General features: G+C 40.0%; 1 protein-coding gene across 1 annotated transcript in view; it reads left to right on the plus strand.

Annotated features, from left to right (window-relative positions):
- Nucleotides 1-24,403, plus strand: part of C5 (complement C5) — an 88,358-nt gene that overhangs the window by 39,674 nt on the left and 24,281 nt on the right. Inside the window, exons 19-28 of the mRNA XM_039234608.1 lie at nt 131-204; nt 926-1,065; nt 3,039-3,266; nt 4,733-4,793; nt 12,696-12,785; nt 14,882-15,094; nt 15,580-15,655; nt 19,602-19,761; nt 22,195-22,290; nt 23,550-23,721. Of these exons, the coding sequence (XP_039090539.1) occupies nt 131-204; nt 926-1,065; nt 3,039-3,266; nt 4,733-4,793; nt 12,696-12,785; nt 14,882-15,094; nt 15,580-15,655; nt 19,602-19,761; nt 22,195-22,290; nt 23,550-23,721 (1,310 nt within the window). The remainder of the gene's footprint in view (nt 1-130; nt 205-925; nt 1,066-3,038; nt 3,267-4,732; nt 4,794-12,695; nt 12,786-14,881; nt 15,095-15,579; nt 15,656-19,601; nt 19,762-22,194; nt 22,291-23,549; nt 23,722-24,403) is intronic.

Below are 24,403 nucleotides of genomic sequence, written 5' to 3' on the forward strand. Positions count from 1 at the left end.
CATTTTTTTTAATTGTGACTTTTTTCTTGCTTCTAAAGCAGTAGGCAGCAAAAATTCTGTTTAGAGAATGCTGGGAAATTGGGCTAATCAATGTTTCACTGTATTTGAATATTAACATATTAACTTTCAGAAGCCAATTGCAGTTTGTGCTACCTGATTCTCTAACTACCTGGGAAATTCAAGGTGTTGGCATTTCAGATAGTGGTAAGCAAACTTACGCTGTATACTCATTTAAGGAGTGATTTCATTAGCAAAATGCGTTTTTGTTTTGTTGTTTTTTTTGTTGTTGTTATAATCTATATAGCTCACCCAGGACTTCAGTGGTGTCATTTGTTAAATATCTTTTTAATATATTACAAAAAGAGTTGAATATGTCCATATCTTTGACCATATTGACCATCATTTTATAAATACTGATGTCAAGTTCCCATTTCCTTTGCTTTTCTCAGTGACTGAGAGCTTGAGTGGAGTTAGAAGCAAATGTATTACTTTTCCCTTCGGTTAGTTCCCTTTTGTGGTGATTTAGCTCAGATACTTTATGAATAACTTCAGAGTTGGTTTTATTTGTTTGTTTGCATTTTTTATTTCTTTGAAATCTTGGTTTCCACAATCAAAATTTTATACCCATTAAATAGAGCTGATAATGAATATCTAAAAAAGGATTTGGTACTTGAGTTGATAAACATTCTCATGCCTTAAATAAAATTGAATATTTGTTGGAGAAATGAAGTTTTCTATTAATACTGATAATTATTGAAATAAAAATCAATGAGTGGAAAATTCAAGGACATCACAGTACAGAGAAAAACATGATACAGTATTCCTTTTTTCTTGAAGGAAAGCAATTCTGAGACATAGTAGTCCTAATAAGGCATTATAGGAATTCCCTAATATGCCTCTACTTTGCTTTCACTTTGGACTGAAGGTATATGTGTTGCTGATACTCTCAAGGCACAGGTGTTCAAAGATGTCTTCCTGGAAATGAATATACCATATTCTGTTGTACGAGGGGAGCAGATCCAATTGAAAGGAACTGTTTACAACTACAGAGTGTCTGGTATACGGGTAAGTAGGTATTTACAATATGTTCAGATAAATGGAAAAAGGAAGATTTCTCTGATTTTATATGAATTCTATCAATGGAATGATCACATACACAAAAAACAAAAATTCAGCTCAGTGAACAGATGAGGAAAGGCAGACTTAAGACATGTATCCTTACAACTCCAATTTAAGGAAGAATACAAGTCTGTAATATAATCAGTGTGCCGAAGAGGCTCAGAGAAAGGATTTTGAGTTTCCCTGAATTCTGAATTTCTTGATCGTCTTGCATCTGACAATCCTTTCCTTGTCTCTGTCTTCGCCATTCATTCTCATATTCTCTTTGTAGATCTGGTCATCCCCTCTGAAAGTTGTTATTTCAGACAATGCACCCTGTTACTTTGTAGCTACAGGCCTGCACATCACTGAAACCTCTAATCCCTTGACTTCCTTACGCTTTTGTTATTCCTTAGCTCTCTTCTACCTTTACTTCACTCCTTGTCCAGGTTAGAATCCATAAACTACCACTATAATCATAAAGTACACTAACTAAAATCATGTTAATTCCCTTAATTCTCTCTCACTCCAGGGTACACACCCTGAAAAACTCTGACCATGGTTGAACCCACCATTTCTCTTCTTTTTGCCAGCACACGGCCAAAGAGAATTACAAAATAGAGTAACTGATTTTGTTTGAAAATCATAGTCACAAAACTTTATATGGGAACTCAGTGTGCCCAGAAATCTAGCTATATTTTTATTTTTTTAAATGTATTTCTTGTTTAATTTACACCCAAGTTAGTTAGCATATGGTGCAACAATGATTTCAGGAGTAGATTCCTTAATGCCCCTTACCCATTTAGACCCCCCCACAACAACCCCTCCAGCAACGCTGTTTGTTCTCCATATTTAAGAGTCTCTAATGTTTTGTCCCCCTCCCTGTTTTTATATTATTTTGCTTCCCTTCCCTTATGTTCATCTGTTTTGTATCTTAAAGTCCTCACATGAGTGAAGTCATATATTTGTCTTTCTCTGACTGACTAATTTTGCTTAGCATAATACCCTCCAGTTCCATCCATGTAATTATATTTTTTTAAAGCTCTAATTTCATTCTCAGTGGTTTCCAAAAATTTTGCTTACATGCTGTCTAAATGCTGAGGGGAAAGCCATGTGCCCCAATGACAAATTTTGAATTAGCATTTAAGATTTTTCATCCTAAGTTCAAAAAAAATATGCAAATCTATAACCTTTGGAATATTTAAATATTAATATTTTTAATGAACTGGTTATATCAAACTTCTAAATATAGCAGAATCTAAATGCCATAACATTCCATTTTAAAATACTCAGATAAACTGTAATTACCAACAGATTAAATACCAATTCCTTTCTCTGTGAAGGCATATTTCCATTTCATTCTCCTAATGTTGTATATGCTATGCTTGAATATTTCCTATTGATTACCCTCGTACTTTGATGCAAAAAAAGTAGATATTTAAAATCAAAAAAATGTTTTAAGTTTATTTATTATGAGGCAGAGAGAGCATGAGAAGGGACGGCACAGAGACAGAGAAAGAGAGATAGCACAAGCTGGGTTAGGGGGGAGCAGAGAGAGAGGGAGAGAGAGAGAATCCCAAGCAGGCTCCACACTGTCAGTGCAGAGCCCGATGCGAGGCTAGAACTCATGAACCATGAGATCAAGACCTGAGCCGAAACCAAGAGTCAGATGCTTAACCAACTAAGCCATCCAGGCACCCCTGAAATTGAAATATATTTAAATTCTATGATTATAAGACTCAAAGTGTCAAGTAATTGCTTGTGTATTTAGTTAAAATTGTATAAGGATTTTGATACACATTTCTCCTCTGCCTTAGAATGTAAGGGATTATTTAACACTGGAAAAATATCAGGGAGAGTTTGTATCCAGATGAACATAGTCTGGGCATACTTTCCTTATGATAGTGTTTTAATATAACTGCTTACTGGTGATATTTCAGTTCTGTGTTAAAATGTCTACCGTGGAGGGGATCTGTACATCAGGAAGACAAGCCATTGACCACCAGGGCAGGAATCCCTCCAAATGTCTGTTCCAGACAGTAGAAGGTTCCTCCAGTCACTTGGTGACCTTCAGCGTGCTTCCCCTGGAAATTGGCCTCCACAACATCAACTTTTCACTGGAGACTTCACTTGGAAAAGAAATTTTAGTAAAAACATTACGAGTGGTGGTAAGAAAAATATGCTTTTTCTGATTCTCTTTAAGAACACTTTTTTCATAGGTGAAGAGGATTAAGAGTACACTTATCATGATGAGCACTGAGTAATGTATAGAACTGTTGAATCACTATATTGTACACCTGGAACTAATATAACGATATATGTTGATTACACTAGAATTAAATTTTTTAAAAAGAAAGAAAAAGAATAACAGCAAAAAAACCCAACTTTTTTCAGTCTGAAAAAAATCTCAGCAACTTATTACTAAGTGGTTCAGAAAGAAGAATCATGTAAATGTAATAAAATGTTAACATTTGTGGGAAACTGCGGGGGAGCTTATCTCAGATTTTTTTTTTTTTTTTTTACTATTCTAGTAACTTTCCCTGAAGTCTGATGTGGTGTTTTAAAATTTAAATAAAACAATGATACTTGATTATTGTAGAAAAAATAGAATACTGAAAAACCACAGAGAAGAAAAATGAAAATCACTGATAACTCCCACACCCAGAAATATCCAGAATATCCACACCCAGAAATATCCAACTTTAACAACTTGGTATAAAGCCTTTCAGGCTTTTCCCCCCTAACACCTTCAGAAGGTCTTAAAATCTACATGCCAGACATTATGCCAGGTACTGGAGATAGAAAAATAGATAAGACACAGCCCATGCATTTACAGTTTAGGATTTATAGTCTACAAAAAATTTCCATTTGCAAATGAGTAAACAGGCTAAAAGAGGAAGAAAACTATCATTTATTAAAGTACTATTTACCCACATAGTCTGTTGAGTGTTTTCATGTTATCTTACTAAGATCGAGATTCTTACCAAGAGTCATTTGGCTAGTTAATGACAGAACTGGGCCTTCTTAGGTCTTTGTTCCCTGGTTGCGGTTTTCAGCCATGAAATAACTTCAGTAAATGTATACGGACCTATTTTGTGCAAGGCGTGCTCTGTGCGTCCTTGTGTGGTGGTTCCACGCGCAGACCCTGAAGACAGGCTACCTGGGTTTGGACCCTGGCTCCACCGCTTCCTAGCAGTGTGACATTGGATAAGTTTCTTGATTTCTCTATGCGTCATTTTCCTCACCTATCAGATGGGAGTAATAAAAGCATCTACTTCATAGAGTATTTTTTGAGGTTAAATGAGCTACTACATACAAAGCACTGAAATCAATTACCCAGCTTATAATAACTTTTATTTAAGTATTTGCTCTATTATGAGAATAGCCAAAAATCTTATTCTTGCATGTATTAATATAAGTACTTAAACATATCTGGCCTTTAAAAAATGATTTTTCAATCAGAAAGTGGTCAAGTTGATCCAAGAACTCAGGTCATGTGAGTTTAATTATATTCTTTTGTCATTTGAAGGGGGTGTCTGAAATCCAGTGAACAAGTTAACTTAAATGAGGAACAAGTTAACTGAGGGAGTTAAATTTAATTATATTCCTGACTGAATGTTTTCTGCCTTTTTAGCCAGAAGGTGTCAAAAAGGAAAGTTACGCTGGTGTTACTCTGGACCCAAGGGGTATTTATGGTAGGCAAAATGATTTTGTATTTTATATGTCATCTTTTGCCCTAGAAATTCAAATGTATAGGTAACCTGAAACACTTTTTCAAAATGTTAATTGTCTGGGATCAGAAATATCCACGTCTTAGCTCACTGACATTCTTGATAGCATGTATTGTGCTATAAACTGGATGTGTTTAGAACAAAGAAAAATAATTCCATTAGTTTTAAGTGTAAAGCACTGAAATAGTAATAATTGCATGATTTTTCTTGTATACTAGTCATTTTGTATCTATCATAATAATAATTTACAATACCTTCTTATAGAACCATCAATCCAAAGAACACCTAAGCAAAAGTCATTTATGTACTTATTTAACATGCATTATTTGAAAACACAATAATGCTGATTAATCACTCAACTAACCCATTTGTCACTGCTTCTCTGATTTTACCCATCAATAAAGATATTCTGAATCTTCTCACAGTTAGAATTTTGCAAACATTTGAACATCTAATTAAGGCCTAATTATATACATACATGAACTAAATATATAAATAGTTATATTTATAATATATATGAAATTTAGAATGTGTTCAATTAACAATTCTTTTCAACAACACAGAAGACAGCCTTCCATAGTCCTTATTAAATGGTTAAAATGTACCTTGTTGCATTGCATCATTTTCCTTTTCTTGCAATGAGCGATGAGAAAAAAAGTTTACTTACCAATCGAGACCATTATACTCAGAGAGCGGTTTCCTCTGAGAAAGCAAAGAATTCAGACCCTTACATTTAAATCAGCTCAGAATCATAAGCTTACCTAGGATGACTTCAACAGAGAACAAAAAAGAAAAATTCATCCTACATGCATATGTTAACTTTTTTCTTTAATTTTATCTCCCCACAGACCTTCTTCCAACCTGTCCATTGTGAAGGATCTGTGGGTAGAGATATTTCAAATTCTGAGGTTTGGGGCCTCATGCAGTTAAATCAAGCCTCAGAGCCACTGCATCTTTGGCTTTTCTTCCTTTTTACCCTTATGTCTCCTATACCCCAAACAGCCCTGTCTTACACATCCCAGGTGCAGACATCAGGGCCATGAGATGGGAATGATCTTTCATCTGGAGATAAATCTCGCCATCAAAAATCTTGATAAAAACAATAGGAGTAGTAGTAGTAGTAATATCTATGTCTCTTTACAATCTTGCCATCTGACTTTTTCCCTTGGTGTTTTAGACAACTTCAATTTAAACAGCTTTGTGACTTACTGGAGAGCTAAATAGGGAAAAGATGACAAGTAATCCTGTCCAGTGAGTTTGGAGATTTTATTAAATACTTCCAATATTTATATAATGGAATTGCTATATCAGTATAATACTTTATAGAATTATATTTTTTAAATGTTTGGGTTGTTTTGTTTGAGAAAGAGAGAGCATGAGCTGGGGAGGGGCAAAAGAGAAAGAAAAAAAATCCCAAGCAGGCTCGGCTCTGACAGCAAGGAGCCCAACGCAGGGCTCCAACTCACACATGGGTGAGATCATGACCTGAGCCGATGTCAGATGCTTAACTGACTGAGCCACCCAGGCATCCCTAGAATTCCGTTTTTTAAAAAAAGGCTAAGATGTATTTGGAAAAGTAAATGGACAGTAACATCACTGGAAATCTGAAAAAAATTTATATCAGTGAGGGAAAAGGAAGTATCAGAACGCACTGTAAAGTAATAGTAATTAAAATGGAATGACATCAGCTGAAAATGAGAACTAAATGTGGAAACTCGGTCCCACAAGCCCTCATGTTTAGTTCCTGCTTTCTCTCCCCAAAGTGCCCTTTGCTTCCAGATGTTTTCTTCCCTGGGCCGCGGGGAGTCCATGTCCTCACCCCCCTCTCTTCCTGGCATACCACATCGGCGGTCTGGGCAGGCCCCTCTCATGTTTTCTCCCTGCATTCCCCACCCCTACTCTATTTTCCTTCCTTCACACACAGCCACTCAAATCCTAGCCTACATCCGATTCTACGTCTCAAGCTTTTAAACTCAACATTCTGTTTTAAAGAAATAGTCACTGCTTCTTACATAATGTTTCAGAGTCCATTCCACCACGGTTTTTCTTAGTGACAGGCTCTCCACCACCATAAACCATGCCGAGCATCCTTATACGTCTCTCTTTACAAATCTGCATCAGCCTCCAGCTAAGCTGTGTGTCCGGAAGTGCGACCGTTGGGTCACAGGGCACACATATCCTAAATATCATCTGAGGCTGTCTTACTGGTCTTCAGAACGGCTGAGCACTTACAGTGCCACCAGCATTGCGTAAAGGTTGCCATCTGTCTACACCCTCACCAACACTTGGTATTATTACCTGCATCTCTAAAATGTGCTGTTAGAGGGCGTCTGGCTGGCTCAGTCAGAAGAGCTTGCAACTTCTGATCTCAGGGTTGTTAAGTTTGGGCTCCACATTATGTGTATAGATACACATTATGTGTACTTAAAAAAATAAAAATACATAAATAAAACAAAACGTGCTACTTTTGAGGGGCATAAAATGTCTCATTGTTTTAATTCGGAGTCTTCTGATTATAAATGATTTTTAACATTTCTCCACATGCTTGTTGGCCATTTGGGCTTCCCATCTGTGAATTGCCTCTTCTTATCTTTTGCACTTTTTCCTACTCTCCGTTTGGATTTTCTTGTCTATTTCATATTGATTTTTGTCTCTGATATGCTTGCTTTGGTAGCACATTACTAAGATGCTTATCTCTGGTGTACTTCTTTTGAGAATAATGAACCCTAGTGGGTTTTGAACAGGAATCCTTTATATGGTCAAATTCATTATAATTTTACTTTAAGGCTATTATATATTTTGGGGGTAATCTTTAAGAAGCCTTTCCCCATCCTTAGTTCACAAAGATATTGCAGATTTTATCCTATTGGTTTTACAGATTTAATTTTTAAATGTTTTAATCTCTCTGGCATTTACCTTCTTTTTTAAAATTTTTTTTTTTTTTTTTTACAAATAGTTTATTGTCAAATTAGTTTCTACATAACACTCAGTGCTCATCCCCAAAGTGCCCTCCTCCATGCCCATCCCCCCCTCCCCCCCACATCCATCAGTCCTCAGTTTTTGTCAGCATTCAAGAGTCTCTCATGGTTTGCCTCTCTCCCTTTCCCCCACCATTTCCGCCCTTCTTCTCCCCCTTGGTCCTCCGTCAAGTTCCTCCTAATCCTCCTATACGTGCAAACATATGGTATTTGTCCTTCTCTGCCTGACTTATTTCGCTCAGCATAACACCCTCAAGGTCCATCCATGTTGCTACACATGGCCAGATTTCATTGTTTCTCATTGCCATGTAGTATTCCATGGTATAGATAAACCACATCTTCTTGATCCATTCATCTGTTGATGGACACTTAGGCTCTTTCCATGTTTTAGCTATTGTGGAGAGTGCTGCTATGAACATTGGGGTACATGTGCTCCTATGCCTCAGCATTTCTGTATCCCTTGGGTAAATTCCTAGCAGTGCTATTGCTGGGTCATAAGGGAGTTCTATTGTTAGTTTCCTGAGGAACCTCCACACTGTTTTCCAGAGGGGCTGTACCAGTTTACATTCCCACCAACAGTGCAGGAGGGTGCCCGTTTCTCCACATCCTCGCCAGCATCTAGAGTTCTCTGATTTGCTCATTTTAGCCACTCTGACTGGCGTGAGGTGGTATCTCAGTGTGGTTTTGATTTGTATTTCCCTGATGAGGAGGGATGCTGAGCATCGTTTCATGTGTCTGTTGGCCATCTGGATGTCCTCTTTGGAGAAGTGTCTGTTCATGTCTTCTGCCCATTTCTTCACTGGGTTGTTTGTTTTTCGGGCGTGGAGTTTGGTGAGTTCCTTATAGATTCTGGATATTAACCCTTTATCTGATATGTCATTTGCAACTATCTTTTCCCATTCCGTTGGTTGCCTATTAATTTTCTGGGTTGTTTCCTTGGCTGTGCAGAAGCTTTTAATCTTGATGAGGTCCCAACAGTTTATTTTTGCTCTCGATTCCCTTGCTTTTGGGGATGTGTCAAGTAAGAAGTTGCTGCGGTGGAGGTCAAGGAGGTTGTTTCCTGCTTTCTCCTCTAGGGTGTTGATAGTTTCCTGTCTCACGTTCAGGTCCTTTATCCATTTTGAGTTGATTTTTGTGCATGGTGTGAGAAAATGATCTAGTTTCATTCTTCTGCATGTTGCTGTCCAGTTCTCCCAACACCATCTGTTAAAAAGGCTGTCTTTTTTCCATTGGATATTCTTTCCTGCTTTGTCAAAGATCAGTTGGCTGTATACTTTTGGGTCCACTTCTGAGTTCTCAATTCTGTTCCATTGGTCTATGTGTCTGTTTTTGTGCCAATACCATACTGTCTTGAGGATGACAGCTTTGTAGTAGAGGCTGAAGTCTGGGATGGTGATACCTCCCGTTTTGGTTTTATTTTTCAGTATTACTTTGGCTATTCGGGGTCTTTTGTGGTTCCATACAAATTTTTGGATAGTTTGTTCTAGTTTTGAGAAGTATGCTGGTGCAATTTTGATTGGAATTGCATTGAATGTGTAGAGTGCTTTAGGTAGTAATGACATCTTAACTATATTTATTCTTCCTATCCATGAGCATGGAATGTTTTTCCATTTCTTTGTGTCTTCTTCAATTTCCTTCATAAGTTTTCTATAGTTTTCATCATACAGATCTCTTGTATCCTTGGTTAGGTTTATTCCGAGGTATTTTATGGTTTTTTGTGCAATTGTGAATGGGATCAGTTTCTTGATTTCTCTTTCTGTTGCTTCATTATTGGTGTATAAAAATGCAACCGATTTCTGTACGTTGATTTTGTACCCTGCAACTTGGCTGAATTCTTGGATCAGTTCTAGTAGGCTTCTGGTGGAGTCTGTCGGGTTTTCTATGTAGAGTATCATGTCATCTGCGAAGAGTGAAAGTTTGACTTCCTCTTTGCCAATTCTGATGCCTTTGATTTCCTTTTGTTGTCTGATGGCTGATGCTAGGACTTCCAGCACTATGTTAAACAACAGTGGTGAGAGTGGACATCCCTGTCGTGTTCCTGATCTCAGGGGGAAAGCTCTCAGTTTTTCCCCGTTGAGGATGATGTTAGCTGAAGGCTTCTCATAGATGGCTTTGATGATGTTTAAGTAGGTTCCTTCTATCCCAACTTTCTCGAGAGTCTTTATTAAGAAGGGATGCTGTATTTTGTCAAATGCTTTTTCTGCATCTATTGACAGGATCATATGGTTTTTATCTTTTCTTTTATTGATATGATGGATCACATTGATTGATTTGCGAATGTTGAACCAGCCCTGTAACCCAGGAATGAATCCCACTTGATCTTGGTGGATGATTCTTTTGATATGCTGCTGGATTCGATTTGCAAGGATCTTGTTGAGAATTTTTGCATCCGTATTCATCAAGGATATTGGCCTATAGTTCTCTTTTTTTGTTGGATCTCTGTCTGGCTTGGGAATCAGAGTGATGCTGGCTTCATAAAATGAGTCCGGGAGTTTTCCTTCGACTTCTATTTTTTGGAATAGCTTGAGAAGAATTGGGATTAATTCTGTTTTAAATGTCTGGTAGAATTCCCCAGGGAAACCATCAGGTCCAGGGCTCTTATTTGTTGGGAGATTTTTGATCACTGATTCGATTTCTTCACTCGTTATGGGTCTGTTCAGGTTTTCTATTTCTTCCCGTGTGAATTTTGGTAGTGAGTGTGTGTTTAGGAATTTGTCCATTTCTTCTAAGTTGTCCAATTTGTTGGCATATAATTTTTCATAGTATTCCCTGATAATTGCTTGTATTTCTGAGGGGTTGGTTGTAATAAGTCCATTTTCATTCATAATTTTGTCTATTTGGGTGCTCTCTCTTTTCTTTTTGATAAGCCTGGCTAGAGGTTTGTCAATTTTGTTTACTTTTTCAAAAAACCAACTCTTGGTTTCATTGATCTGTTCAATTGTTTCTTTGGTCTCTATGTTGTTTATTTCTGCTCTAATTTTTACTATTTCTCTTCTTCTACTGGGTTTAGGGCGTTCTTGTTGCTCTGCCTCTAGCTCTTTTAGGTGAGCTGTTAGATTTTGGACTTGTGCTTTTTTTTTTTTAAAAATTTTTTAATGTTTATTTTTGAGAGAGAGCACAAGTGAGGAAGGGGCAGAGAGAGAGGGAGACACAGAATCCAAAGCAGGCTCCAGGCTCTGAGCTGTCAGTACAGAGCCTGACGCAGGGCTTGAACTCACAAACTGTGATCACGACTTGAGCTGAAGTAGGATGCTTAACCCAGGCACCCCATCTCTGGCATCTACCTTTATATGTGATGTCTTCATGAGTCTTCTATCATGATTTCTGACAAGAAGTAAAATAGACTTCTCTTAGTTTTAGTTTTCTCATCTATACCTTTTCCATCTGGGAGCACTATTGCTAATGAGAATTGAAATAGTCAAGGGTGGGTATCAATGGCAAAATAGTGGAGGATCAGATTTAGACAATTTCAGACAGCCTACTATCATTAAGGACAACATATTGAGCATGAACTGTTTGCCAGGCTCTTTGTCTATATTATTTTTGCCCTCACAAAAACCCTTTGAGGAAAATATTATTGCCTCTATTGATCGGAGGAACACAGCAAGGCACAGAAAGCTTGAATGCCCTGCCCGCTGCAACATATAGAGTGAGCTCCTTCTGAACTCTTCCAGCCACACCGCAAACCTCTTAAATGTCTTCACTGAGTTTTATTTCAATATTATATCCTCAGCATTTATTAAAGTTAATTAAGAAAGAAGTTACCTGAGGAACATTCCTGTCTCTTCTGCAAAGCCCTCTGGCTTGTCCATTAAATGGCAAAATGTCACTATTTTCTTTTGGCATCTGCCCTGTGCCAGAGACTGGGCTAAATGCTGGCATTACAGCATTTGATAAGGGATGGGTCCTGTCCTCAAAGCTTTCTTGGCAGGACCATGGGAGGGGGATCCCTTTGTTTTGACTGCTCTGGGCTCTGCAGTAAAGCAGTAAAGCTTCCTGAGCTCAGGATCCAAGCTCCATATGCACCAGCTCTGTGACCTTGAGCAGTTTGCTTTCCAAACCTCAGTTTCCTCATCTATAAAATAAAAATAAAAACAATAGACCTAGCATACAGGGTTGTTGTAGGATCCGGTATAACAATACATTTAAGAGATTACCAGAGTGCTCAGTGTTCTATCAGGAGAATGATAGATGTCATTTTTATGAAATAAACCAATGATTAAAGTAAAAAAATGCTCTGCTACAGGTATGCTAAAACTTTGTTATTGCGCATAGAGAAAAAATGTCTAAGTTAAATTGAGGGAAAGTGGAAAGAATTTCAGGACATGCTTCCCAATGAAGATAATCCCATGTATCCTTGACAAAGGAATTACATTAGTTATTTTTAGCTTTCAGTTCTGAGAATAATTTTCTCTCTTTGGACATAAAGGCACACTCCTTTTTTCTGGTGGATAAAATTTATATGTCTTATTTATTTCCTATCTTGTAATGACCAAGAAGCCTAAAGTTAAATTGAATACTCTATTTAAAGAGATTACATAAGCCTAGGGTTTTATAAAAATCCTTGATTATTTTTAACTACCTTTTTAGATTTTAATGTTATTATAAAAGAGTCTTTTATTTTAAAGCAATTCCTTGGAAGCTGTATATTATAAATAATCTGCTACTGGTGTTCCCTCAAGAATCCTGTATAAATCTAATAATTTTTTTAAATGTTTATTTATTTATTTTGAGGGAGGGAGGGAGGGAGGGGCAGAGAGAGAGCCCAATGCAGAGCTCAATCTCATGAACCGTGAGATCACAACATAAGCTGAAATCAAAAGTCAGATGCTTAACCAAGTGAACACCCCGGGCACCCCAATCTAATAATTTTTTTTTTAATTTTCAGGTGTCATTAGTAGACGAAAAGAGTTCCCATTCAGGATACCATTAGATTTGGTCCCCAAAACAAAAGTCAAAAGGATTGTGAGTGTAAAAGGTAAATTGACATATGCCAGTTTTATTTCTCATTTCACGTTATGCTTCAAACTACCATCAAATATCCTCCTGATGATTCTGTTTCTTCTCTTCTCTCCTCAGCAGCATCTACAAATTCATCTCTAGTTCTTCCACCTTCAAACCCCCAACCACTTTTCCAATTGTCTTCTTCCATTGGCCTGATTTAAATAGAGGTTCATTCTCCCATGATGGACAGTGGGGGGCTATGATTGACACCAAAGACTTCTCTAAAACTTTTCATGATCTTAGCAACCATGCTTGCTCCAGAGAAGGCTTTATGACCTCCACATGGCCTCACTATAGGTGCACTGCTCCGCCGAAACATCAGTCCCCAAGGGGTTCTCTCCTGTCTGGTACATTTGCAGAAGGGGCAGCTTTGGCAGGTTTTCCCTGGTCTCTATTGAATTTATAATTCAATAACATATCATCAAAATAATAGAATGTCCTGACTGCATTTTAGCTCAGAGCTCTGGACTCACAGAATGTTAGTACTGGGGAAAACTTTTCTTTGTAAGTTTATTTATTTATTTTGAGAGACAGAAAGAGAGAGAGTACATGCAAGTGAGTATGAGTGGGGGAAGGACAGAGAGAGAGAAGGAGAAAGAGAGAATCCCAGGCAGGCTCCTTGTTGTCAGCGATGACACAGGGCTCAGTCTCACAAAACTCGAGATCACTACCTAAGCTGAAATCAAGAGTCGGATGGTTAGGGACGCCTGGGTGGCTCAGTCAGTTAAGTGTCCGACTTCAGCTCAGGTCATGATCTCCTGGTTCTTGGGTTAGAGCCCTGTGCTGACAGCTCAGAGCCTGGAACCTGCTTCCAATTCTGTGTCTCGGCCTCTGTCCCTCCTGCGCTCGTGCTGCCTCTCTCTCTCTCAAAAATAAATGTTAAAAAAGTTTAAAAAAAAAAAAAAAGCAGCATCCAACTTCGGCTCAGGTTGTAATCTTGCAGTTCGTGAGTTCCAGTCCCACATCAGACTTTGTGCTGACAGCCCAGAGCCTGGAGCCTGCTTTGGATTCTGTGTGTGTCTCTCTCTGCCCTTACCCTGCTCAGCTTACTCATTCTCTCTCTCTCTCTCTCTCTCTCTCTCTCTCTCAAAAATAAACATTAAAGGAAAATTTTTTAAAAAATTAAAAATAGTTGGATATTAAACAGACTGAGCCACCCAGGCACCCCAGGGAAAACCTTTTTAAGTCATGTGCAGTCCTGTTGGATATGTAAATACTGGTTTGCCCAACATCGCATGGTGAGTTATGGACAAAGCCTCCATAGTCCGGGCTTTTTGCTTTGCTTTGTGGGAGCAATTGATTAATAGGATTTACAGTGTCTAAAGCTATCAGTTGAACAACAACTAATTTGCCATGTCCTCTATGCAGAAATCTACCCACTACATTATACCATCTTACCACCATATTCAAGTGGTATTTTTAAGACTATTCTTCTTGTTTCTTTCTTTTCGTTTAATTATTAAAAAATTTTTATTTTAGAGAGAGAGCAGAGGAGGGGTAGAGGGAGAGGAAGAGAGAGAATCTTAAGCAGGCTCCATTTTCAGTGCAGAGCCTGAGGTGGGGTTTGATCCCACGATCCTGGGATTGTGACCTGAGACAAAATCACGAGTCAGACACTCAATCACCTGAGCCACTCAGGTGCTCCTTGGTGTTTCTTTTAAATCCATATTCCTGACCAGATCTTTTTTGTCTCTCCCCAGCTGAGAAGTAATTCAACTGCTTAGATAAAAAGGAAAGAACAGAGAGAGTTGCTCTTCTCTCATTAAAAAAAATTTTTTTAATGTTTATTTTTGAGACTGAAACAGAGTGTGAGTGGGGGAGGGACAGAGAGAGAGAGAGGGAGACACAGAATCCAAAGCTGGCTCCAAACTCTGAGCTGTCAGCACAGAGCCCAATGCAGGGCTTGAACTCATGAACACGAGACCATGACCTCAGCCAAAGTGAGACGCTTAACTGACTGAGCCACCCAGACGCCCCAAGTCTTCTCTCTGTTTAAAATATAACATTACTCAGAGGCTGATAGAAATTGACTGTGTCTACCTTGAGCTTTTGTTTGTTTGTTTGTTACAGGACTGCTTATAGGAGAGATCATGTCTACAGTTCTGAGTCAGGAAGGCATCGACATTCTTACCCACCTCCCCAAGGGGAGTGCAGAAGCAGAACTGATGAGTGTGGTCCCAGTATTCTATGTTTTTCACTACCTGGAAGCAGGAAGCAATTGGAACATTTTTTCTACTAATTCATTTACTCAAAAAGAGAACCTGAAGAAAAAATTAAAGGAAGGTAAAGAAAATTCATTTTGCAAATTCTACCTAAAAATCTTGTGATTCTTAAACCAATGGTTCAGTTAAACTAACATATAATTTTATGCATTATACAAGCACATAATTGTAAAAGCATTTCTACAGAAGGAAAATCATGAAGTAGACACAACTGCATAAATAAACACCACTTTCTGTAGCATTTTGGCTTAACTCACCAAAATGCTTGGATGAGGGACAAGACATCTGCATTCCAGCCTCTACAGAGCACTTCCTTCCTCCTTGAATGAGCTCAGAATGTTCTACTTGATAATTCCCATTCCAAGCGATTCATATACCTCTTTTGAGAAATTTAATCTTGGCCACAGAGCACCTGCATGCTGCCCAGCCCCCAAGGAAGTTTACCATTCCCAGGAGCCGATAAAGCACTCTGTGCATAGAAGTAGAGGTCAGTGAATAGAAGTAGAGGTCAGTGAAGCACTGTGTTCTTTCTCTGGTGCCCCATAGGGATGGTGAGCATCATGTCCTACAGAAATGCTGACTATTCTTACAGCGTGTGGAAGGGCAGCAGTGCTAGCACCTGGTAAGTATAAAGGTTTTGATTTGCATTTTCGTACAATGGTTACCTATCTAACTAAAGAATAACAATCTTCATGGAAAGTCCATTCATCCAGTGGCTCAGGCTAAAAGTCTGGTTATTTTTCATTGCCCTTTCTCTTACAAGCCACGTCTGATCCAGCAAATACTTCTGGCTGTACCTTCAAAATATATCCTGAACTAGACTGCTTCTCACCAACCCCACCACACCATCCTGGTCCAAACCACTCTTGTTTCTTTTCCTTTTTCTTTTTTTTCTTCCTTTAATTTAAATCCAAGTTAGTCAACATAGTGTAATAATGGTTTCAAGAGTAGAATTGAGTGATTCATAGCTTACATATGACTGCCAGTGCTCACCCCAACAAGTGCCCTCCTTAATGCTCCTCACCCATTTACCCCATCCCTTCACCCACCTCCCCTCCAGCAACCCTCAGTTTGTTCTCTGTATTCAAGTGTCTCTCATGATTTGCCTCCCTCTCAGTTTTTATCTTATTTTTACTTCCCTTCCCCTATGTGCAATCTGTTGTGTTTCTTAAATTCCACACATGAGTGAAATCATATGATATTTGTTGTTCTCTAACTGACTTATTTTGCTTAGCATAATACACTCTAGTTCCATCCAAGTTGTTGAAAATGACAAGATTCCATTCTTTTTAATGGCCCAGTAATATCTCATTTCTTCTTACCTGGATTATTGCCCTAGCCTCCTCTTGTCTTTTGTCTTCAGCCCTTGCCTTGCCCCTCTTTGTCTATACTGAACACAGCAGCTGGAGTGACCATGTTAAAACATAAGTTAGGCGGGGCGCCTGGGTGGCTTAGTCGGTTAAACGTCCGACTTTCGCTCAGGTCATGATCTCGCGGTTCGTGGGTTCGAGCCCCGCGTCGGGCTCTGTGCTGACTGCCAGCTCGGAGCCTGGATTCTGTTTCAGTCTGTGACTCCCTCTCTCACTGACCCTCCCCTGCTCACGCTGTCTCTCTCTCTCTCTCCTAGAAATAAATAAAAATATTTAAAAAAAAAAAAAAAACATAAGTTAGGCCACGTCATTCAGGAGCTTCCCATCTTACCCAGGGTATAAACCAAAGTTCTTACTGTGAACCACAAGACCCTATATGGTCTGGCTTCGCCTCACCTCTCCAGCTGCACCCCCACTTCTCCCTTTCATTCCACTCCAGCCCTACTGGCCTCTTCGGTGTTCCTTCAACATACAGGCATGCTTCCACCTCAGGGCCTCTGCACTGACTGTTCCCTCTGTCCGAAATGCTCCTCCCCAGGCATCAGTGGCTAGTCCCCTTACCCCCCCTCAGGTCTTTACCAAAAGTCGCCTTCTCAGCAAGGTCTCTGTGAATCATTCTAATTCCATTCTCATCCCAACATTTCATCCCATGCATTCCCTTTCTCCTGAAAATCTATCATTAACATTCTTACTTATCTCACTTTAGTCTGTCTTGCTTCTAGAATGTACTCTCCACGTGGGCAGTTCCAAGTGTTCCTGGTGCCTGGTACACACCTGATGCATAGCAGGTGCTCACTAAGTGCTTATTCAGTGAAGTGTAATAACTTCCTTATTTCTGATGATTTGAGGGAAATTGAATTCTTTGGAATTAATTGAAAGTCTCCATGGCAATCTGCTTTCAAAAAATGCTATCATGTGCTGATGAAATATCTGATGAAAACATGGTGTGTCAGGTGCTTTGTAGAGCCCACTATGTGAACATTTTTAAGCATTTGGGGCGCCTGGGTTGCACAGTTGGTTAAGAGTACAACTTTGCCTCAGGTTGTGATTTCATGGATTGTGAGTTTGAGCTCCGCATCAGGCTCTGTGCTGACAGCTAGAAACCCGAGCCTGCTTCTGAGTCTGTGTCTCATTTCCTTTCTGCCCCTCCCCTGCTCACGCTCTGTCCTCTCTCTCTCAAAAATAAATAAACATTTTTAAAAAAAAGGATTTTACAATCTGGAATAATCGACTTTTATATTATGCCCTTTTAACTACCTAGAGTCCCCAGGATTTCATCCTTGACCCTCTTATTTTCTGTAGTTTGTCTCTGTGCAATTTCATCTTAGCCCATACTTTCCATAATTTCTACAAAGATGATTCCTTAATTAATGTCTCAAGGCCCAACTTCTTTCCTAAGCTCCAGATCCATATTTCTAGGGATTTGGGCGTCAAAGGCCCTTCAAACATAATCCATGCCACATTCATTATTTTGTTTTTGTTTCCTTAGTATGTGGGCAGCAATACTCTATACAAGTTTGAATCTTCCCCTTCCTTTTGGCTCTATATCCAACAGTCGTCAAGTCCCACGGATTGTACCTTAGAAGTGGGTGTAATGATGTGTGGGTGGCACATTTTAAAAGACACATAGACCTTTGGAACGTGCTGACTGGAGGATACCAACCAGGATGCAAAGGGTGGGTGTTGGTGAGACTGGAAACCAGCACAGCAGCAGCTGGGGACTAGATGCCTGGAGACACCTCTCAATAGACACCTCTCAAGAGTTCTAGGCAAGACTGAGCAGACAGCGTTCAGTCAGAAACACAGAAATATTTGGGTACCTCCCCAGACTCAACTCTACAAGTTCCTTCAGAGAAATGTATACACAGAAGAAAATCGTCAGTACCTGAATACTTACAAAATATTTTTTTGAGAAATATAAGGAAGAAAGAAAAAAAGTACATAGAATAATATATCATTTGTTTGAGAAAGAAAAATGAAAATAAGTGTTTTTAAGTTAGGATGACAGCCAAGTGGGCTGACTCAGAAGCACCTGAGGAGCTGAAGAGTGGGTAGCTCTTGGCCGCTCAGAGAGTGAGGGAACAGAGGCGGGAGAAGGGAGTAAGAGGCATTGTGGGGTTATGAATTAGATGCTTTTACATATTCTTTAAGAGATTTAGTAGTGGGGCGCCTGGGTGGCTTAGTCGGTTAAGCGTCCGACTTTTGCTTAGGTCATGATCTCGCGGTTCGTGGATTCGAGCCCCGTGTCGGGCTCTGTGCTGACTGCCAGCTCAGAGCCTGGAGCCTATTTCAGAGTCTGTATCTCCCTCTCTCTCTGACCGTTCCCTGCTCATGCTGTCTCTCTCTCTCCTAGAAATAAATAAAAATATATTTTTTAAAAAAAAGAGATTTAGTAGAGACTGAAATTGCTTCAAAAAGCAAAACAAAAAAACCACCTCAGTAATCATGAGAGCTCAAGCTTCCTTGTGAGGTAGTGAGTTCTGCATCAATGGCATGGCTCAAGGGGAAGCAAGGTAAACACTCCCATAAATGTTGGGGAAGGAAATTCAGGCCTTGGATAAGATGTTAGATTAGACAGCTTTACCCATTTTACAATCTTGAGTTTTAGGATTTTCCTCTTCAATGTCTCATGTTCATGTATCCATGTCCTGACTCAAAACTATTTGCTTCACCACTATTGTCTTTAACTTCAGAGTAATTTTGTTTTTAATCATCAGGCACCACGTTTTAGTTTGTGTGCTCGTTAACAATACTGCAATCACAAAAGATATGATATTCACATTTGTTGACTGAATGTTTTTGGAGATCTTCCTAAAATCTTCTCTTCACCTATGCAATGGTGACAACTTAATTTAGAACTGTATGATTTAAAATATTATTTTCCTGGGGTGCCTGGGTGGCTCAGTTGGTTAAGCATCCGACTTCAGCTCAGGTCATGATCTCACGGTTCGTGGGTTCGAGCCCCACGTCAGCTCTGAGCTGTCAGCACAGAGCCTGTTTCAGATTCTGTGTCTCCCTCTCGCTCTGCCCCTCCCCACTCATTCTCTGTCTCTCAAAACTGAATAAATGCTAAAAAAAATTAAAAAAAAATATTATTTTCCTTTAAAGAATAAATATTATATTAACTAAAACACACTATAAATTGGGAACCCATAGGGATAGCACATCTAAATATCAGTCATGTGATTTGTCTTACAGGTTAACCGCTTTTGCTTTAAGAGTACTTGGACAATTAAATAAATACATAGAACAGAACCAAAATTCAATTTGTAATACTTTATTGTGGCTGGTGGAGAATTGTCAACTAGAAAATGGATCTTTCAAGGAGAATTCAGACTATCAACCAATAAAATTACAGGTAAGGAAACCAAATATACAGATTAGCAACAGTTTTATTTACAAGTTTGAGTTTTGTTCTCATCCTATTTTAGGAGTTTGAAGAAGAGAAAACATACGTAACCCTTTAAGAAAGTCCTGTTGCATACAGGCCAATATGAAAGTTCTCGTCCTGCTCTTCAGAAAATTTACAGGCATCGGTGGCTCAGGGGTGTGAGTGCTAGAGATCTCAGAACAGGTACAGGGTACTAATCTGTCCATATACCCTTGGCAGAGGATCTGTACTTAAAGTTCAGAGCCTTCTCATAGGTCAAGGCTGCAAGGTGGTGTCATGAAAGGTGAGACCTTATTTACATCTTGTTGGTGAGAGACATAAGGGTCCATTTATTAAACTGCAACAAAGTGTTGTTTGGGGTTAGAATCTACTTATAAACTTGAATTACAAACTAAGTATAGTATCTCTCCAAGATATCACTATAGTATCTTCTACTCCTTAGAATGTTTCTTTAGGATTCGACAGCTTTTTTTTTTTTTTTTTTTTTTTTTTTTTTTTTTTTTTTTTTTTTTTTTTTTTTTTTTTTTTAGATTTTTTTCTGGCTAACAGGGGACCCATAATGCTCCTCTGCTGCACCAATAGCAGATTAGGACCCCCACAAAAATGGAGGGCAACTGACACCATCCAGATGCTANTACTTATAAACTTGAATTACAAACTAAGTATAGTATCTCTCCAAGATATCACTATAGTATCTTCTACTCCTTAGAATGTTTCTTTAGGATTCGACTGTTTTTTTTTTTTTTTTTTTTTTTCGCCTGCCCTAATCCAATCCCTCTCCATGCTATCAGGCATAGATGGTGCCCTGGCTAACAGGGGACCCATAATGCTCCTCTGCTGCACCAATAGCAGATTAGGACCCCCACAAAAATGGAGGGCAACTGACACCATCCAGATGCTATTTGAAGAGTAAAATACTACATCAGTTTCTTACTTAAGATGCCCACCTATCCATCCATCCATCCATCCATCCATCCATCCATCCATCCATCTGTCCATCCACCCATCTTTGTATCCATATTTATTCAACAACCATTCCCTGAGCACCCAATACATGCAAGGGTCTATTTTGAGCATAATCTGGGAGGAGGTGTGGGAAGGATGGCCTGCCACAGAGAAGCTCACACACTGGTAAGGAAAGTAGGCTGTACATACTGGCAACACTAATCTACATATAACTGTGTGCATTCATTTATCAATACAAGAAACACTTATTACATGTGCACTAAATGCTGCATGGTAGAGACACAACAGCAAACTACACTAATGTGGTCACCGAGGCCAAAGAGCTTATGTTCTAGCAGAGAAGTCAGACACGAGCAAGTTATTTCAAGTGTGTGATGCACGGTAAGAAAAGGGAAATACGGTTTCACTGAAAGCAAGGGATCTAATCTGATGTGAGGGAATTGAAAAACATGACTTGGTAAGGGTCCTGGGAAAGACGTAGGAGGGAGGCGGGAGGAGTGTTCCGCCAGGCGCAAACCACATGCCTGGCATTTTGAAGTGGAGAGAGAGGGAGGGTCACTCAAATAACTGAGGCTAAGAGGGCTAGGGGGTGAGTGGCTAGAAATGAAACTAGAGAAGTAAATAGAGGACACTTTGGAAGGGCTTGTAAGCATCACATTGAAATGTTACTGCCCATGAGAGAACAGAGGCTGAATAGTGCTTCAGAGAGGAGGTAGCATTTTCACAAGGTCTTTATATATATATATATATATTTTTTTAATGTTTAATGTTTATTTATTTTTGAGAGAGGGAAAGAGAGACAGAGTGTGAGCAGGGGAGGGGCAGAGAGTGAGACACAGAATCTGAAACAGGGTCCAGGCTCTGAGCTATCAGCACAAAGCTAGACACCAGGCTTGAACCCACCAACCATGAGATCATGACCTGAGTCGAAGCCGGATGCTTAATCGACTGAGCCACCCAGCACCCCTTTAATTTTTTTGTCAACGTTTATTTTTTTGAGAGGGAGAGAGACACAGAGCGCAAGCAGGGGAGGGCAGAGAGAGAGACACACAGAATCTGAAGCAGGCTCCAGGCTCTGAGCTCTCAGCACAGAGCCCAACACTGGGCTTGAACCTATGAACCACGAGATCATGACCTGAGTTCAAGTCGGCCGCTTAACCAACTGAGCCACCTAGGCGTCCCTCACAGGAGGGGGAGAGTTTGTTGTGAGGAAGTATGAGTTGGAGCTTCAGAGTGGGGAGGTGAAGGGGAGAAAGGCATGTGAACATATGCAAGTAAGAAAGACCCAGATCTTACTGAGAAATGGCAAGCTGTCCAACCGGAATGATGATACAGGGAGAGGGGGAGATTAGGCCCAAAACGGAGATTAGACCCAGGTCATTTTACTATTAGGACACCATTTCATTCTGCTTTTAAAACATTACTTACTTGTAGGGTACCTTGCCTGTGGAAGCCCGGGAGAACACTTTATATCTGACAGCCTTTGCTGTGATTGGAATTAGAAAGGCTTTTAATATATGCCCCATGATGGTAAGTAAGAGTTTCCTTTCTCCAACACCCATCATCTGTTTCTGTAGCATTCAGTGGGAGGGGCCACCTTGAAAATAAATTTAGCTTCAGGATCAAAGGATTTCAGAATTATGATAGGTATTAGAGACCCTGGGTAAGGTGAATTGAGTTGTCCAGTGTCACAGGCCACCAAACTGTGGAGCTGACATTAGATCCAGTGACTTGTGGCTGACATGGGGAAGTGGCGGTATGTCCTCCGCCTCCTGCCCGCATCTCTGAGTATGTGACTGTTACCCTACACCTGAGGCATCTCATATTGTGGAACCTCTGAGAACACACAGTAGTGTGTCTGCTTCTTCAGGCTGTGCTGTTTCCCTTCCTTGGAATTTGGGGGCAGAAAGGAGAGGACTCACCTGTGTGGATCAAGTTGGAAGACTCCAGCGGGGCAGATGCTTCCCTGATCTGGGAAGAGACCATCCCACACTGAAGTCAAATGCACCTGCTTATAAACTGGAGATGAATCAGACATGTCCTTCAAACCAGCATACAGAACAGACATGGAAAATCCCAAGGTGGGGTGGGGTATAGGATTTCAGCCACAAAACAAAATAATGTTTGTAGTTTGTTTCAAGAGAACTGTTATCTATACTTAACAAGACAAAACAGTCAACAAGGACAAGTTCCCAGGGGCCTAGAGGACCAGTTGGCACCCACTGGTGCATGAGGGAGGGACAGTGGAGCTGGACAGACGGAGCCAGGAGAGCCGATTACAGCATCACACAGGCTTCCTTCTCACCCACTTATCCCAAATAACTTTCAGGGACAAAGTAACAGAGACGATGTTCCCCGGAATTCTTAGGGTCAAAAAGCACTGTGGCGGCCTGGTTCTTTTCCTGCTATCTGTGTTTTTATTTAGTAAAACTCTGTTTGAAAATGTGAGTCTGTCCCAGCTCTGCTGAGGTGGAGTGATGAAAGTCTAGGCCTGGCTTCTTCTTCCCGGGGGCTACATCCGCTGTGGGAAGCAGAAACTAAAGAAGGAAACCTCTACAGAGAGGAGAACCCAGGGGCAAAAGACTTACCCCCATTTGGATAAGCACAGTTTCCCTTCTGGGATTATATTCTGCTCCTTTGCCCAGAGGGATTTATTCCAGCCAGACACAATCCATTTCTGTGAGGACACTCTTCTTGCCTGCCCCAGGATGGTGGCCCCCAGGGGTGGTTCACATAAGTTGATAGGTTGATGCTTAACAAATCTAGGTACCCTCTGCTCTTGTTTCCAGAAAATCAGCACGGCTCTAACTAAAGCTGAAACCTTTCTGCTTGAAAATACCCTCTCAGCCCAGAGCACCTTTACACTGGCCATTGGTGCTTACGCTCTTTCCATGGGAGATAAAACCCACCCACAGTTTCGTTCAATTGTCTTAGCCCTGAAGAAGAAAGCTTTGGTTAAAGGTATGACTTGTTTCGTACTATTTATTCAGCAAGTGTTTACTAAGCCTGTAGAGTCTGTTAATCCTGGGAAGGAGGTTAGGGCAGGCAAAGTTGAGTGAGACATAATTTCTGCCCTCAAGGAACCAACCATCACAATAAATGCTGTTATTCATTTATTTCGCATGTGTATGTGAGGAGGTACATGAGTACCTCCTATGTACCAGCTATTGTTCCAGGTTCTGGAGATAAAGCAACAGACCAAAACAAAACAAAACAAAAATCCAGGTCCTCGTGAAACTTACATTCTAGTTATGGAGAGACAGACAAACATGGTAAGTAAAATACTGCATATAGTGAATAGGTTGGTGATGATTGATATGAAGAAAAATAAAGAAGGGAAGGAAGACAAGGAGAAGGGGTAGGTTGTAAGTTTAGATACAGTGGTCAGACTTGAGCCTCACTGAGAAGATGGTACTTGAGTTGGGACCTGAAGGAGGTGAGGAAGCAAGCTAGTGGCTATCTTGAGGGTTGTTCTGGATGGACAAGCCACAGGTGCAAATGCCTGAGGCAGCAGGGTGCCTGGAGCTCCAAGAATGACAAGGAGGGTCATATACAGCCTTGGAGGTCATCACAGGAGCTCTGCAAGACTCCTGTGTACAGTTGTGCAATGCACACAGCTCCCACCCAAGCCAGTGAACTGAGG

The sequence above is a fragment of the Hyaena hyaena genome, unplaced genomic scaffold (assembly GCF_003009895.1).
Source record: "Hyaena hyaena isolate Hyena2069 unplaced genomic scaffold, ASM300989v1 scaffold_90, whole genome shotgun sequence".
Taxonomy (NCBI): Eukaryota; Metazoa; Chordata; class Mammalia; order Carnivora; family Hyaenidae; genus Hyaena; species Hyaena hyaena.